This window comes from Tachypleus tridentatus, chromosome 9, assembly GCF_004210375.1.
Source record: "Tachypleus tridentatus isolate NWPU-2018 chromosome 9, ASM421037v1, whole genome shotgun sequence".
Classification (NCBI taxonomy): Eukaryota; Metazoa; Arthropoda; class Merostomata; order Xiphosura; family Limulidae; genus Tachypleus; species Tachypleus tridentatus.
Window position 1 is genome coordinate 63,684,172 of NC_134833.1, and position 12,618 is coordinate 63,696,789.

Consider the following 12,618-nt stretch of genomic DNA (forward strand, 5'->3'; position numbering starts at 1 on the left):
AATACTATTAATACGGTTCTTTAATTCCCATATGAAATAAATTAAACTAAGTTTCGTTGTTGTTAAGAAGAAAGCTACACAATGGACTACCTTTGCTCTTCCCACCACAGGTATCGAAACTTGATTTTTAACATCGTATACCTGCAGACTTGATGTTTGCCCAATTTGGAGGGGAGGTATTTAATATTTTTATATTTGTTTCTCTTGAATTTCTCCCAAAGTTACTAACGGGCTATATGTGTCAGCCGTCCCTAATTTAGTGGGGTAAATTAGATAGAAGGCAAATAGTCAACACCATTCACTATCACCTCTTAGGTTACTCTTTTTACCAATGAATAGAGGGATTGATTATCACATTATAACGCCCTCATGGCTGAAAGGGTGATCATGTATGATGACAAGGATTAATAAATAGGTAATTTATTCACATGAATGAAGGACTACACTTATAATAAATTTAACAAAATCACTTCTAATGTCGATTTTTTTTATTTTTGTCGTTATTGTTTCTGCAGTAAACAATGCGATATATAAAACTACAAACTTTGGTATTTTAATATACCGTAGGAGTTTCGAAAACTGTTTTCAAGATATAAGAACGTGCTTGCCCTGAAAGCTGAAACTAATATAAATCAAAATTGGTTTCTCTTATTTGTTTTGTAATGTTGTTATAAAATGAATAATTTATCCGTGTGATTTTCTCTGACTTCTCAATCAATCAACTCACGTTTTACTTAATGGTAGTTGTACGTCTTATAGTTTTATCACGCTGTTGAAAATAGTTATTTCGAAATTAATAGCTAGAATTTAATATTATTCTATACCTAAAGTTATGGAACACGACCTGTCCAAAAATTAGTGTAATAAAAAAACATGGAGAGAAATTAACTTCTATTTTCATGTGACTATAGAAGTTGTTGTTTTCTTAGCACAAAGCCGTCTGCGCTATATTTACTGCCGGAATGAAACCCCGGACTTCATCGTTGTAAGTGCGTTAACTAAACACTGACCCGCAAAGGGACCACGTTACTGTACATGTATTTATATGTAAATAGTTTATATAGCTGCCTGTAGATGACAGGACCATTTTTAATTTATATATGAGTGTAGTTTACATAACTGCCTCTAGATGACAGGACCATTTCCAATTTATATATGTGTGTAGTTAATTGCCTTTAGATGAAAGGACCGTTTCCAATTTATACGTGTGTGTGTACGGGCGTATTTATCCAATGTAAAATCCTACAAATATTGTTTTCATTTTCCTGGAATTATAACCAATGAAACTTCCAATTTCAAGTTTCGCGGCAGTAGAATTTGAATACTAGTTAGCATACTATCTTTATAATAATTTGTATATCATTCTTGGTGCGTGTTCATTTCGTGTTGTTTCTTGGCGCTCAAAATTCTGCAATTTTAGGTATTACTCGACAAACAAATGTTTATTATAGGAGTACCAAGTATAAGTGGTAAAAATTATATCAAATCCACAGTTTACACACAGTTAAAACAACCACCATCCAGTTTTGATTACGAATTTCAATGTCATCTCATCTGGATCATTCAATATTATACTTTTAATTAAATAAAGCATATCTATTACAAATGAACTCCCAAGGTAAAATAGTAACATAGCTTCACTACAATTAAGTTTGTTCTGAATATTTATATAATGTTGTTTTATTATCATTTTCTTTATTGTTTATTTTGTTGTCTATTAACTTACTTCATCCTTTTATTCTGTATTTTAATTACTTTTATCAAACGTTTAAGCTGTATAAAATTATGTACCCAGTCCCCCTGTTGGACAATAATAAGTCTTCAGACATACAACGATAAAATCAGGGGTTCGATTCCCCTCGATAGACACAGCAGATGGTCCTATGTGACTTTGGTATAAGAAAACATACACATTTGTTCATACACTCAGTTAAACTACTGCGAACAGGTTTGATTCTTAAGAACTTATAAAACTAAAATTCGGGATTAGAACCCCTTGTTGGTCCAACGCAAATAATTTACTGAGCTGCTTTGTGTTCAAAAACGAGGAGCAAGTAGGTTTATTCACAATTATTATTTATTTTTCATGAGCCAATAGATGGAATATTCTAATTTTTTGGATATGCGATTTTTTAATGTTAGCCTCATGTACGCCTCGAATTATTGGATAATTCAATTGAATATATCAAGTCATCCCATAGGTAATGTCCGAAAACTTAATACAGAAAGTGCATGGCCATTTCTGTAGTTGTGGAAGGCTTTAATGACTAAAATCTGTAGTAGGACGTGTATAAAAATGTTCAGACAAATAAAACAAACTAACCCAAGTCCACTTTTTCAAAACCATTATTCAAATAAACCCTTATGAAGATAGATATTTCTGAGGAGTACATTAGGTATATAATGCTTTATGAGTTTAAAATAGGCAACAGTGCAGCAGAAACTACACGAAACATTCAAGGTGTTTGTGGTGCGGAGTCTCTTAAAGAAAGCAAATGTCGAAGGTGGTATCAGAAGTTTAGATCAAGTGACTATAGCTTAAGTGACGCACCACGTTCAAGTCGTCCTGTTGAGTCTAATGATGGCTTGCTGCTGGCTGCACTTGATGAAGATTGTTGAAACAGTTGAAGAACTAGCATAGAAGCTTAATTCAACCTTTTCAACAGTTCACCGTCGCCTGCAATAGCTTGGAAAGGTATAAAAACTTGAATAATGGGTCCCCCATAATTTGACAAAAGCTAATTTTGGAGCAAGAATGGACATTTGCACTTCTCTGCAATCTCGTGAACGTAACTCACCTTTTTTGAACAGGTTAGTGACTGGAGGTGATAAATGGGTATTTTATAAAAAATGTTAAGCGCCGCAGATAATGACTCAGTGCAGGTAAACTGACTGAAGCACAGCCCAAAATGGATCTCCACCCTAGGAAGGTCTTGTTAAGCATTTGGTGGAATATTGTTGGCGTGATCCACTTTGAGTTGCTGTCACTCAATGTAACGATTACATCAGACTTCTATTATCAACAGTTAGAGCGCTTGAATGTTGCACTGAAAGAAAAGAGGCCTGCTTTGGTCAGTCGTAAAGATGTTGTGTTACACCAGGATAATGCACGGCCCCATACAGCAAGGATCACATCTATAAATATTGAAGAGCTAGACTGGGAAAACTTCTACATCCTCCTTATTCTCCTAAATTTGCCCTATCTGATTATCGTCTATTCCGAAGTTTGCAGAACTATTTTGATGGAAAAGAGCTGGGAACACATGAAAATGTCAAACTACCCTCTCTATATTATTTTCCTTCAAATCTCAAGAATTTTATAGAAGTGGCATTAAGAAGCTTGTTAATCGTTGGCAGGAAGTAATTAATAATAGTAGAACATACATTATTGATTAAATAATATTAAAAGCGTTTGAAATTCTTTCTCTTTTTCTGAACCTAAAATCGGACATTACTTAAGGGATGGCCTGATAGTATTGGCTCCAATAGCCGAAGGTACTGGGGTCAGTCCTTAGATTTGTCTTTTCACTTACAGTGTTGTTTGTTAAATTTGTGTTGTTGTTTTTTGTTGATTTATATATGAAGTTAATCATAACCAGTCTCTCTAATAGCTTTACGTGTTTTCTATTGATTTATATATGAAGTTACACAATCGTAACCAGTGTCTTTTATAGCTTTACGTGTTTTATGTTGATTTATATATGAAGTCACACGATCAAAACCAGTGTCTTTAATAGCTTAACGTGTTTTTACTGATTTATATAAGTTACACAATCATAACCAGTGTTTCTAATAGCTTTACGTGTTCGATCTTTATTCACAAGCATCCTTTATGAGACAAAAGTTACTTCGAAATTGCTGAGCTTATGTTATTTTGTAAGCCTTAAAAAATTGTTGTTTTGCTGGATGAACGATAGATTAATCAATAGAAGTATTACCTCGTTCCTGTCGATAGGGCTTATAACGCTAAAATCCGAGGTACGAATCTCCGCGGTAGATGCAGCAATTAGCCAAAGTTTCCATCAGGTCAAAGTGAAATTTAAAACACTGATCACAAGAAGTGATCTTAACGTTCGAGACTAATTCTGGCAGCTGCTAAGATGAAGTAACTGGTATTGGAACTTAGCTTCAGTTCCCAGTTAACATTTTTCTCAAGAGAATGACCATGATAGCTGTTGAACACTCCATATAAAGATGTTAAAACCCAGATTTTCATTGTCTCTTAGTCCACGGCTGAGTTTTGTGAATAATATGAAGAAAATTTGTTTCTTGGATTTCAAGCAAAACTACTTGAGGACTATGTTTTGCTAACTGTCCCAAATTTAGAAGTGAGATAATAAAGGGAAGGCAAGTTAGTCAACAATACCCATCGCCAATTCTTGGGTTTACCTTTACAATGAATAATGGAATTGGCCGTCACATCATAATGCATTCACGGCAACCCTAAACACATATCAATGCCAGACCTGAGAGTTTTTTAATAATATTTTCAGTTAATAATTTTATGTTATAATATTCTTAAATTCATAGCCCGTGTTTTTATTTACTACTGGTAAAAGTGAAATAACAAAAAATAAAAAACACGTAACTTTTCATATTCCTCCAAGTAAAGATATAAAATGGACTTTTCTTAACAAATATAAGTAAAAAATATGGTGTAATGTAGTCACAACCGGTTAAGCAAAGAATGTCCAACGCTTGAAAGAACATCTCAATATTTTGGTAAACACAAGGTTCTCTATGATACACAACCTCTCATTATTTATTAATCGGTTTCATCTTTAGCAGTTGTGACTTTAGAGACTCATTGGTTAGATTTTATTTCCGTTGTACTAATATGCAGCCTTTCACCATCTTCTCTCTGTATACATATATATGGGAAAGAGTTGACCTCGATTCACGAGCCCAGCAGGTGAGTTAGTGGACTGTTCCGTACGTAGTTTATTATAAACCTGAAGAAACAGGATTGGCAGGTAAAAACTGTGCCCACTGACTTAGTTACTTCATTCACAGCGAAGCTACACTTCTAGTATAGTCGTGTGTTGTTACTTCCATCTGAGACAGTTTCAGGAGATTATAATTTTTATTTCGAGTTTCTAGAATATTGATAAGAGAGACCTGGAGACATTTCCTTGTTGGTCATGTTGGTTGGGTGGTCAATTAGATAGTCAATCATTTCAAGTGAGTTGACGCCAAAATACCTTGAAGTTAAACCACAAGCCCCATCGAAATGACCAAGATGGACAAAAGTTGTCTTATTTTAATAATTACTACCATCATATTTCCAGGTAATAACAACTTATCTTCATTTTAATATACTCGTATATGTAGAAACCTCCGTAAATATCTATATTTTTCCCGATACGTTAAGTACTTCTATTATAAAATTATTTGCCATTATGTTCATGATTCGGTAAATGTATAACTCCAGAAGAAAGTAATTTGTGTTTTTTCCGAGTTGTTTATTAGATATTTGATAAAGAAACGAGTAAGAATAATTAGTTTTGCAAGTGCTTTATTTCAAGTGGCTTAGTACTGGTTCGAAAAAAAAACATAATGCTAAAAGTTATGAAAACATGATTATAAAGAACGTAACTTCAGCTAAGAGCAGTCTAGCATATATGGAGAGTGGATTAGTTTTTCTATCATTAATGACCTTGGAAAAGTTAACAACAATTACGAAATCGATTTAGTTCCTGTAATATAATTTCTTTGCCTAATGCGATATTTCAAACTGTTTATTTATATTATGTTTCTAAAATTAAGTATCTAGGATTGAGAATGCATCAGTTGAAGATGTGGAAGCAAAATGGTTACTCGTCCCTATTGCATCCAAACAAAATATAAATTAATTCCTACTAGTTCCAAACAGAAGAAATATATTTCCAAACAAAAGATAAATTAATTTCTACAAGCTCCAAAGAGAAGAATTATATTTCCAAACAAAAGATAAATTAATTCCTACTACATCCAAACACAAGAGACATACATCCAAACCAAAGATATATTCACTTTTACTACATCCAAACAGAATTAATATATATCCAAACCAAAGATAAATTCATTCTTATTACATCCAAGTATAAGAAACATACATCCAAACCGAAGATAAATTCATTCTTACTACATCCAAACACAACAGGCATAAATTCCTACTATATCCAGATAAAAAAAACAACTTCCTGTGTAAGAGCAATAAGTGTACAGACTTACAACACTAAAATCCGGAGTTTAATTCCTCGCGATGGCTATATAGAAGATAGCTTAATGTGGCTCTGCTCTAAAGAAAAGAAAATCCACCAATCCTTTAGTATTATCAGTTGTTAAACATCTCTTTCATTATCCCAACTAACCAAACTGTAAAAGAGACATTCTATCATCACACACACACACATACTATCTATTCCACTATATAAATGAGTAATTATGGCAAATTTCTCACAGTCAAATATGATATCAGGAATCTACTGAAGTTCCGTGATTACGATAGTATTCTCCTTCTAAATACCGAAACTAACAAAGTGAGATAAGTCCTAAAGTTTTTGTGTTTTCCTTCTAAATACCCGAAAGAAGCATACTGAGACAGTTCCATTAGTATTTGGTTTCTTTTCATCTAAATACCCGAAAATAACACGTTAAGATAGGGCTACCAGTTCTTGGGTTTTCCTTCCAACTTAATATATTTTTTTTCAGAAACGATTGTGGATTTTATATGTTGAATTTTTATACGAAGTTGATTAGTTTCTTACATTTAACAAGTTTTGGATAACACAAAACTGAATGTTAGTAACTTTTTATGTTTGTCCGAAAAAATTAATGTAGATGGTTCAATATACGTCGGTTTAACCAAAAGTATAAAATTAATGTAACCTTGAATTAATTATCATTAATTATTACACTTATCTGTATACCATTATCCCTGTTGAAGCATTCGGTGTAAAAAAAACTAAGTGTTATAACTAAATGTTACTAGGGACGATATAATAATAAACGCTGTGGTCTTCCCTAAAGAACGACATATAGTTTAGAAGAAATATGTTCAAGTGTCCGATCGAGTTTCAAAATAGATCCCATTATAAAACAAATGTGTATGACTTGTTTTGGGTCAAGAACTGAAACGAGAGCTACACTATTTCAGTTTATACCTTCACTTCAATTACATTACGTTTTATTCATGCCTAATGCATGTGATAAGTGTTTCCTAGTGCAAAAAAGCTCGTTAGAATGTTGAGAATTATGGTATTTACTTAAATAACCATATTGTTAATTCACTAGCTTAAGAAACGTATTATCTTAAAACCACATCTTTGTGTGTTGTATTTCGTTAAGCAGATCGTATCACGTCTTAAACATATTTACATAAAACACTTTTTTTATACGTAATATAGTATTTTTATATGGAAAGTAATATTTTCTGCACGTAAAGTAATTTTTTCTATATGAGAAGTAATATTTTCTACACGTAGTGTTTTCTATACGGACAGCAACAGGCATCTAGTGACTTAGAAAGAAAACACAAGAAAATATTTCTTAGTTGCAAGACGCTTAGTCTTTATTGGATGATTTGATGACCAACGAACATATATGTTCACACGTTTTTATCGGCTGTACATAATAAACTTTATCTCACGATATAAAAAAAGCTGGCTTGGAAGAACCAGAGAAAATGAATCTGACATTAAAGTATAATTTACATTTTCATTTGAAACTAAAGCTAGGTCAACGAATATCCATAAAAACTACATAAATAATGAGTCTTTAAGAAATGTGCATGGCACTGAATGTAAGCGTTGCAGTAGCTGTTATGTTGGTGAGACAAACAGACGATTTTCTACTTGTTTACACGAACATTCAAAATTTCCATCTTGTGTTTTGGAACACATGACTATAAATAATCATTCTTCTCAAGTAAATATTTCTCAGTAGAGAATACAACATTAATAGACAGATATTAAACAAATATAACTTTTTAGCAAATATAAATGTGTTCAATTATATCTATTTTAATTAATCGCTCCCTTCTCTCTTGTGTATAGAAGGAATTTCAATACTTAAACTCAGTTTATTTATTATACTCAAGTTTAATACTTCATTGATTAACAATGTCACTCTTTACAGCTAGTTAGTCTAATATTTATAAAATACAACGTTTTTTGTATCCCTCCTGATGGTGATAGGTAGACCCAGTGTCACACTGTGAATCAAATAACAAAAAAGTTTACTATGTACAACCGATAACAAATTCGTGTGAATTTTCTAAACAAAAAAAAAAAAAGAACATAGTCCTTTGTATTGTTTAACATATACGAACATTAGTTATTGTGGTTGGTTCACAAAAAGTACAATGTACTTATTAAACAAAATCCATCCTTACGGCCATGTTTTTAAGCGATACAAAAAGGGTCAGTGTTTCTATTACTGTTAATATATACAATCCTTTTATTAAATTTTGTTTTACTTCCTTCCATCGAAGAAATATATATTGTTCACGTTTCTCAAGAAAGAAAATAGTAATGTCTAAATAAGATTTTGTTACCAAAAGCCATGACGATGTCATTCTTACTGCAGAAACAGTAAGTTTTCCATCAAGTAAAAGATTTGTAAATCCACAAAATAATGTTAACTTCCGACCAGATAAAACTTGCTTCAAGCCAAACCAAACACCAGTCTGGCTATTAACATAAGTAATTAAGTACTTTTTTTTTACGTCTAAATGTTATACAATACGGCTGATAGTATAGTTTTATCAGCTTAATTACTGACAGAAATATAATAATCAACTGACATCAATCACACAGGCCTGCGAATTTAAAGTTTCTAAGAGCTGCTTTGGTTTTAATAATGGGTTTTCCATAATTCAGCTACACAGATTTCGAAAATAATATTATTTTTTTCTATCACGTAATGATTTTTTTTATCATTGAGAAGAAATAACTGATACTTAGATAAAATTACTATTTCGTTTACCACAATGAACATTTTTTATATTCTTATGTTTAGGCTCTAGAACAATAGATAAGACTCTCACGTCGTGATTGGTCTAGAGAAATATATAGCCAGTGGTTGTCAACATTTTAAGCATAAAAGAATGTGACCTGATTTCATTGAAAATGACTTATTTATGTAAAAGTACATATGATGTTTTTTAATAAACCTGTACGTATTAGAAAAATATGGATATCGTTTTCAGATTTAGAGTACAGAAATTACTGTAGAACATGTGAACATTTCAATACAATAAAACTATCGCAGGCCTGTGTTACCTAGTTCTGTAGCAGTTTTAAATAATGTAGGGTATCTGCAAACCGAACAGAATACAGTTTCTATTAACATATAAACGAAAAAACTAATATATTCCGTACAAAAATAACAAACTTAATTTTAACTTTTTTTAGGAAGTCAACTAGAATTGGAACCTAATTATTAACTTAATAACAATAAGTTTGATTGATCATTTATTAAAAAAACATAAAAAATTAAAAGTAATATATATTTCATAATCGTAGCAATTACAAAATAAAATAGGTCCTTGCAAAAGCAATAATATCACTTATAAATATAATTGCCTTAAATCCGACAGTTAAACAAACATTTGAACGTTAAATAAGAAATATAAACATTTCAGAATTGAAGTTATTAAGAATTTCTGGATAAAAATATTACTGATATATAAAGCTATCTAGATTAAAAATAGAACTTTATATGAATGAAACCTATTTTTTACAATGAAATAACTAAAACTACTATCACATAAATCAGTTGAAAAGAAAACTCAAACCTCTAATAGCTATAATACATTAAATTATTAATTAACGATATTTTTACCGTAATTCTAAGCTTATTTGTTTTAAAATATCCTTATTATAGGAACGAAACGCTTACCGATATATATATATATATATAGCCAGATCTACGGATTTATAGTGCTAAAAATCAGGTTTTGATACCAGCGTTGGGCAGAACACAAATAGCCCATTGTTTAATTTTTCGCTTAACAGCAAACAAAAAAAACAAAATTTCTCCAAAACCGAGTTAGTGGAACAAAATCTAATCTGCATGTATAACAAAGGTAACTAGCAGGACATAATGTTCGTTTAGTCGTGACCGGTTTAGTACAAGTGTTGGGGTTAAAAAGGCTTAGAATCAAAAGTAGATAGATTTTTGATATATTACTTTATGCGCCTGAAGCATCAGTTGTTTTTTTTTATCATTAAATGTAGTTCCAGCCCATGCCCTACTTTAACTGAAGGTCTTCGAAGGCCGTTTTTATTAGCTTTAAACCAAACAAGGTGGCGTTTATAAAATAACGAAGTATTATTTTAACATTTAGAATTATCAAGTAATTTAACTGCATTAAGCAGTCTCGTAATATTAGTGTTACTTAATTGTTAAATAAAGTGTTTACTATTAGGTTTTAAAATTGTTTTAACAAACAAACAAGTTCAACAAGCAATTTCCAGGAAACAGCCGTGTTTGTACTTTTTATTGTTTATTTTTTAATTTCGCCCAAAGCTACACGAGGACTATCTACGCTAGCCGTCCCTAATTTAGCCGTGTAAGACTAGAGGGTAGGCGACTAGTCATTGCCATCCACCGCCAATTTTTGGGCTATTCTTTTACCAACGAATAGTGAGATTGACTGTCACATTATAACACCCCCACAGCTGAAAGGGTGAGCATGTTTGGTGCGACGGGGATTTGAACCCGCAACCCTCAGATTACGAGTCGAACACCTTAAACCACCTGGCCATGCTGGGCTTTGTACCTCTTAATCAAACATTTTGTTAAGCCTAAAGCAACGCTGTAATGTCGTGAATCAAGAAATGTGATGATAGAACCTTTAGTTGACAAAATAAGGCTTATTTGTGTATCTTTTCTTGTTTTTAGTAAGAATCAATTTATTTTACTATATCAAGGAGTATCTTATGTATTTATTTATTTTTATACAAAAATAATTTTGCAAGAAAACCCTAGGAAATAACCATATCTCACTCCTTTTTCGGAAAATATAGCGAATAGTTTATTTATCTATAGTGATAAAAAATTGACTAATGCTGATGGATTTTACTTTCAATAATATGAAACGAAATAAAATTATTTCCAAATACATTCAAACCTAAATCTCTGAAAACTTTTATACACGAATATATTACTTATAAGTTCCTGGAACCAGAACAATGGTTTGGGCTCAAATATTTGAGATGTAAGTTTTTTGTTGTATTCCTCCTTTGAGACTACTATATGTTTGAGAATATTAGCCTTAGTAAACTACGACTGACAAAATTCTATTTATTTTTCACGGTCGTTTCGAACACTCAATTCAAAGATAGTGAGACTTGGGTCTTCGCTGTTTACGATTCTTATTCGTTGTAAGATGCCCCGGTATGTCTGTGAACTTGCAATGTTCACAAACCTAGGAGCCAGGTTTCGATACACATGGTGGGCAGAGCATAGATAGTCCATTGTGCAGTTCTGTGCTTAACTGCAAACAAAATTCTTGGAAGACCTTATGACGAAATAAACATACATGTGGCACTCCAACTGTCGGTTTGGTTTGGTTTGATTTTCTCGCAAAACTACATGAGGGCTATCTGCGCTAGCCGTCTCTGATTTAGCAATGTAAGACTAGAGGGAAAGCAGCTAGTCATCACCGCCAACTCTTGAGCTACTCTTTTACTTAAGAAAGGGCAAGCATGTTTGATGTAACAGGAATTCAAATCCGCGACCCTCGGATTACGAGTCGAGTGTCTTAACCACCTGGCCATGCCGGGCCCCAACTGTCGGATAAGACAATCATCAACACAAAAATCCGAGTCCTAAATTATTTAATGTTTCTTATAATTACAACTAGAGCATCAGCTCAAGAATTAAACATAGTTCATTTCGTGGTTATAAACAACTAACGAAAACACTCGATTCACTTTTGTTTTCGTATGTGGACGTTTTCATATTGGGTGAAAAAACACAATCACTCCTTGCTGTCTCTCTGTCTCGTAACAGGAATAGAATTGGTTCAGTAATCTACAAAAAATAAATCAATTACCTCCCACTATATGTTACCTCATTGGACATTACAAGTATCAGCTCATCAATCATTCGTTATTTGTAATGAAGATAATAGTTTCCAGTTATTCAACATTCTGCGTAACCCGATGTTTAAATCTGGTTGTAATTTAAGTTTATAGAAGTTGGATCTGTTAGTGCTAGCAGCTATGTCAAAGCACCGTGTTTTTTGGATCAGTAAGCTAGACGTTCGTGCTGTTACACATGCCAGTATGTTTTAAATGCAATAAGTTCTCAAAATAAATTTAGTTTAATCTAGTGTTCGTTTCACGTAAAGCAATAGTTAAAATGTTTGAGTTTAGTGTACACACACACACACACACACACACACATATATATATATATATATTAGACACCTTTTTATACGATTCTTAATTTACTGTTATTATTAGAACAAAGTTTTGGAATTGAAATATCTTAAAACGATAGATCTGGCGATATATTATTGGAATTACGGCCGAAAATATCGATAGTATAGAAGGTACACAGTCAATAAATCACTGCATTGTGATCGTTATCAGTTTTTATTTTATCATTTCTCACTGCCAGTTTATA

General features: G+C 32.2%; 1 protein-coding gene across 1 annotated transcript in view; it reads left to right on the plus strand.

The window, feature by feature from the left end:
• The first annotated feature begins 5,005 nt into the window (after positions 1-5,005).
• The window catches only part of LOC143225314 (uncharacterized), a 39,695-nt gene continuing 32,082 nt past the window's right edge, over positions 5,006-12,618 (plus strand). The window contains exon 1 of the mRNA XM_076454464.1: positions 5,006-5,288. Coding sequence (XP_076310579.1) covers positions 5,231-5,288 — 58 coding nt within the window. The 5' untranslated portion in view covers positions 5,006-5,230. The remainder of the gene's footprint in view (positions 5,289-12,618) is intronic.